The sequence below is a fragment of the Choloepus didactylus genome, chromosome 2, assembly GCF_015220235.1.
Source record: "Choloepus didactylus isolate mChoDid1 chromosome 2, mChoDid1.pri, whole genome shotgun sequence".
NCBI classification, from domain to species: Eukaryota; Metazoa; Chordata; class Mammalia; order Pilosa; family Megalonychidae; genus Choloepus; species Choloepus didactylus.
The window spans coordinates 187,765,422-187,769,637 of NC_051308.1; the positions used below are offsets into that span (position 1 = coordinate 187,765,422).

At 56.8% G+C, this 4,216-nt stretch overlaps 1 protein-coding gene across 1 annotated transcript; it reads left to right on the forward strand.

Moving 5' to 3' along the window:
• The first annotated feature begins 850 nt into the window (after positions 1 to 850).
• On the forward strand, positions 851 to 3,221 carry JUN (Jun proto-oncogene, AP-1 transcription factor subunit). The gene has a single exon (XM_037827093.1). The coding sequence runs from the start codon at positions 1,848 to 1,850 to the stop codon at positions 2,847 to 2,849; it is 1,002 nt and encodes a 333-aa protein (XP_037683021.1). The 5' UTR covers positions 851 to 1,847; the 3' UTR covers positions 2,850 to 3,221.
• Positions 3,222 to 4,216: the final 995 nt, after the last annotated feature.

Consider the following 4,216-nt stretch of genomic DNA (forward strand, 5'->3'; position numbering starts at 1 on the left):
TGCCGGAGGGTGAAATGGGATGCAGCGGGGACTGAGCGGAGCGCTCAGTTTCGAGCAATGCAAATCTTCTGGCTCTAGGCACAGCCAGACAGCGGCGAGAACGGTCGCTCCTGAACTTGACCGAGAGACAAACTTCGGTGCGTTCTCAATGTGGGGGGATCAACTCCCGCGACACCGCCCCCAAATGGAAGCGCACTTTCACTCGCCCCCACTGAAGACTTAACAGAACCACCTTAAGAGTGGCGCTCCCGCCCCCCGGAAGTGCGGGGGGGAGCACAGACGCGGACTCCCGGCCTCCCCACACCGCGCGGTGAAGAAATGCCCATGGGTGACTTCGAGCCGCCCCAAGTGGGGAAATACCACCGCCCCCAGGCCCTCAGCCTCAGACTATTGGCCGGGTTCCCCAACCTTCCGGGTCCCCGCATCCCTGGCATCTCTGTCGCGAGCCCCGAACTTGAGCCCGCCCCGGTCAGAAGGTGCGAGCGTCAGCTCCCGTCCTCCCGCTCGCGGCCGCCGCCGTCACTGGACAGTCAAACCCCAAGACGTCAGCCCACAATGCACTGGGCCGGCCGGGAAAGACAGGCCGGAGAGAGGAGGGGGAAGAGAGAAGCCAGAACGCGCGGGAGGGGGAAGGGGAGAGGAGGAGAAAGAAGGGCCCAACTGTAGGAGGGCAGCGGAGCATTACCTCATCCCGTGAGCCTCCGCGAGCCCAGAGAAGAATCTTCTAGGGTGGGGTCTCCATAGCGACGGGCGGGCCCGCCCCCCAGAGAGCGACGCAAGCCAATGGGAAGGCCTCGGGGTGACATCATGGGCTATTTTTAGGGGTTGACTGGTAGCAGATAAGTGTTGAGCTCCGAGCTGGATAAGGGCTCAGAGTTGCACTGAGTGTGGCTGAAGCTGCGAGGCGGGAGTGGAGGTGCGCCGCCTCAGGGAGACAGACAGATAGACGCAGTCCGTCAGTCAGAACGCTAGTGGAGAACGACCTGCACATCTTGTTTTCTTTTCCATTTCCTCACCAACTGCCTAGAGCTAGAGCCTGTGGCTTCGGGCTGGTGTTTTGGGGAGCACCGGGAGAGCCCCTTCTCCAGCCGCCCCCGGGAGGAGAGCCCCACTGCCCGGGCACTGACAGCCGCGGAGAGAGACGACTGCCCACCTGCCCGCCAGGGGAAGTCCAGCGAGCGGCTGCAGCGGCAAAGAACTTTCCTGGCCGGGAGAGGAGAGGGGACAAGTGGCCCCTGGTCCCAGAGACAACTTTTGCAAACCTTTCCTCCGCCTTAAGCTGCCACAGCGGCGGTAAAGAAGGCAGCGGCGGAGAGAGGAAAGAGAGGAGGGACGTGCGCCCAGCTTTGCTCACACCGGTTGCTGAACTTGGGCAAGCGCGAGCAGCGGCTGCCGAGCGGACCCCCTCCCCCTTGTAGCGGAGGAGGGGACAGTCGTTGGAGTCCGGGCGTCCGAGGCCGTCGCCGGCCAGCCACGGTGGGGTCCGAGCTGACCAGAGCCACCGGGGAAGCCGCTGTTCCCAGGAAGCCAGGTCATCTGCGGGATCCGAGGAACCTTTGAGCCAGACAAGCGCTCAGTGAGTGACCGCGACTTTTCAAAGCTGTGCAGAGCGCGCGAACGGACAAATAAGAAAGAGTGCAGACGGCATCTTAACCCTGCGTTCCCTGGAGCAAGCCGGTGAGGAGCCAAGGGGAGGACAGCCCGTGGGTGCGCGTGCTCTTAGAGAAACTTTCCTTACCAAAGGCCCGGGGAGGCTCGGGTGTTCCCCGCTTGTCCGCGCGCTGTTGCGGCCCCAGAACTTCTGCGCGCAGCCCAAACTAACCCCACTTGAAGTGACGGACTGTTCTATGACTGCAAAGATGGAAACGACCTTCTACGACGATGCCCTCAACGCCTCGTTCCTCCAGTCTGAGAGCGGCGCCTACGGCTACAGTAACCCCAAGATCCTGAAACAGAGCATGACCCTGAACCTGGCCGATCCGGTGGGCAGCCTGAAGCCGCACCTCCGCGCTAAGAACTCGGACCTCCTCACCTCGCCCGACGTGGGGCTGCTCAAGCTGGCGTCGCCCGAGCTGGAGCGTCTGATAATCCAGTCCAGCAATGGGCACATCACCACCACGCCAACCCCCACCCAGTTCCTGTGCCCCAAAAACGTGACGGACGAGCAGGAGGGCTTTGCCGAGGGCTTCGTGCGCGCCCTGGCCGAGCTGCACAGCCAGAACACTCTGCCCAGCGTCACGTCCGCGGCGCAGCCGGTCAGCGGGGCGGGCATGGTGGCCCCGGCGGTGGCTTCCGTGGCGGGCGGCAGTGGCAGCGGCGGCTTCAGCGCCAGCCTGCACAGCGAGCCGCCGGTCTACGCCAACCTCAGCAACTTCAACCCGGGCGCGATGAGCAGCGGCGGCGGGGCGCCCTCCTACGGCGCCGGCGGCCTGGCCTTTCCCGCCCAGCCCCAGCAGCAGCAGCCACCGCAGCCGCCGCACCACCTGCCCCAGCCGATCCCCGTGCAGCACCCGCGGCTGCAGGCCCTGAAGGAGGAGCCGCAGACGGTCCCCGAGATGCCCGGGGAAACGCCGCCACTGTCCCCCATCGACATGGAGTCACAGGAGCGGATCAAGGCGGAGAGGAAGCGCATGAGGAACCGAATCGCTGCCTCCAAGTGCCGGAAAAGGAAGTTGGAGAGGATCGCCCGGCTGGAGGAAAAAGTGAAAACCTTGAAAGCGCAGAACTCGGAGCTGGCGTCCACGGCGAACATGCTCAGGGAACAGGTGGCACAGCTTAAACAGAAAGTCATGAACCACGTTAACAGTGGGTGCCAACTCATGCTAACTCAACAGTTGCAAACGTTTTGAGGAGAGACTGTCGGGGGTTGAGGGGAAACGGAGGAAAAAAAATGACACGGAGAGACGGACTTGAGAACTTGACAAGTTGCGCGCGCGCGCGAGAGAGAGAGAAAAGAAGTGTCCGAGGACTAAAGCCAGGGGTATCCAATTTGGACTGGGTTGCGTCCTGACGGCGCCCCCAGTGTGCACGAGTGGGAAGGACTTGGCGCTCTCTCCCTTGGTGTGGAGCCAGGGAGCAGCCGCCTGCGGGCTGCCCAGCTTTGCGGATGGGCTGTCCCCGCGCGAACTGAACGTTCAACTTTTGTTTAACATTGACCAAGAACTGCATGGACCTAACATTCGATCTCATTCAGTATTAAAAGGGGGGAGGGGAGGGGGAGGGATTACAAATTTCAATAGAGACTGTAGATTGCTTCTGTAGTACTCCTTAAGAACACAAAGGGGGGGGCAGGGGGGTGGGGTGGGGAGGGGAGGCGGGAGGGTGGTTTGTGAGAGGGAGGCTGAGCCTACAGATGAACTCTTTCTGGCCTGCCTTCGTTAACTGTGTATGTACATATATATATTTTTTAATTTGATGAAAGCTGATTACTGTCAATAAACAGCTTCATGCATTTGTAAGTTATTTCATGTTTGTTTGTTTGGGTGTCCTGCCCATTGCTGTTTGTAAATAAGAGATTTGGAGCACTCTGAGTTTACCATTTGTAATAAAATATATAATTTTTTTATGTTTTGTTTCTGAAAATTCCAGAAAGGATATTTAAGAAAATGCAATAAAATATTGAAAAAGTATCCTCCACCTCTTTTCTGCATTATCTGTAGATTAACAATGAGTGGAGTGGAAAGAGTTAAGGGTGTCAATCTTTCAGAGCTTTTTACTATCAAGCAGTAAAAACTATTGGACTTTAGAAAGTAGCTGATGCTGTCCTCAAGTTATATTCTTCCTTCCCTCCCTGCCCCCCCACCAACTCTGTATGTAGAATTGCTTACCAAAGGATAGTGTGGTCTTTCAGGGTGCCTTAAAGTTTGGGATTGTATCAAGTGGCATGTGCTGTGACCACTTATAATGTTGGTAGAAATTTTAACAATAGATGCTTATTCTCAAAGCAGGAACTGGTGACAGATAATACAAAAGAGGTATCCTCCCCATTTGGAATCTTCACTTTAATAATTCCTAGATTAAAAAGATGGTCTTTGCTTATGAAGATTTATAACAGCATTCTTGTCACAATAAATATATTTGGATACCAATAACATATTTTGAATTCCTTTCCCTTTACTACTTTTTCTCCCCAAGCTATATACTGAACCTTTTCTTTTCAGTTGCTGGGGTTAACATTACTGCTATCTGAAGTTGCTTGATCATTAAGAAGCAAATT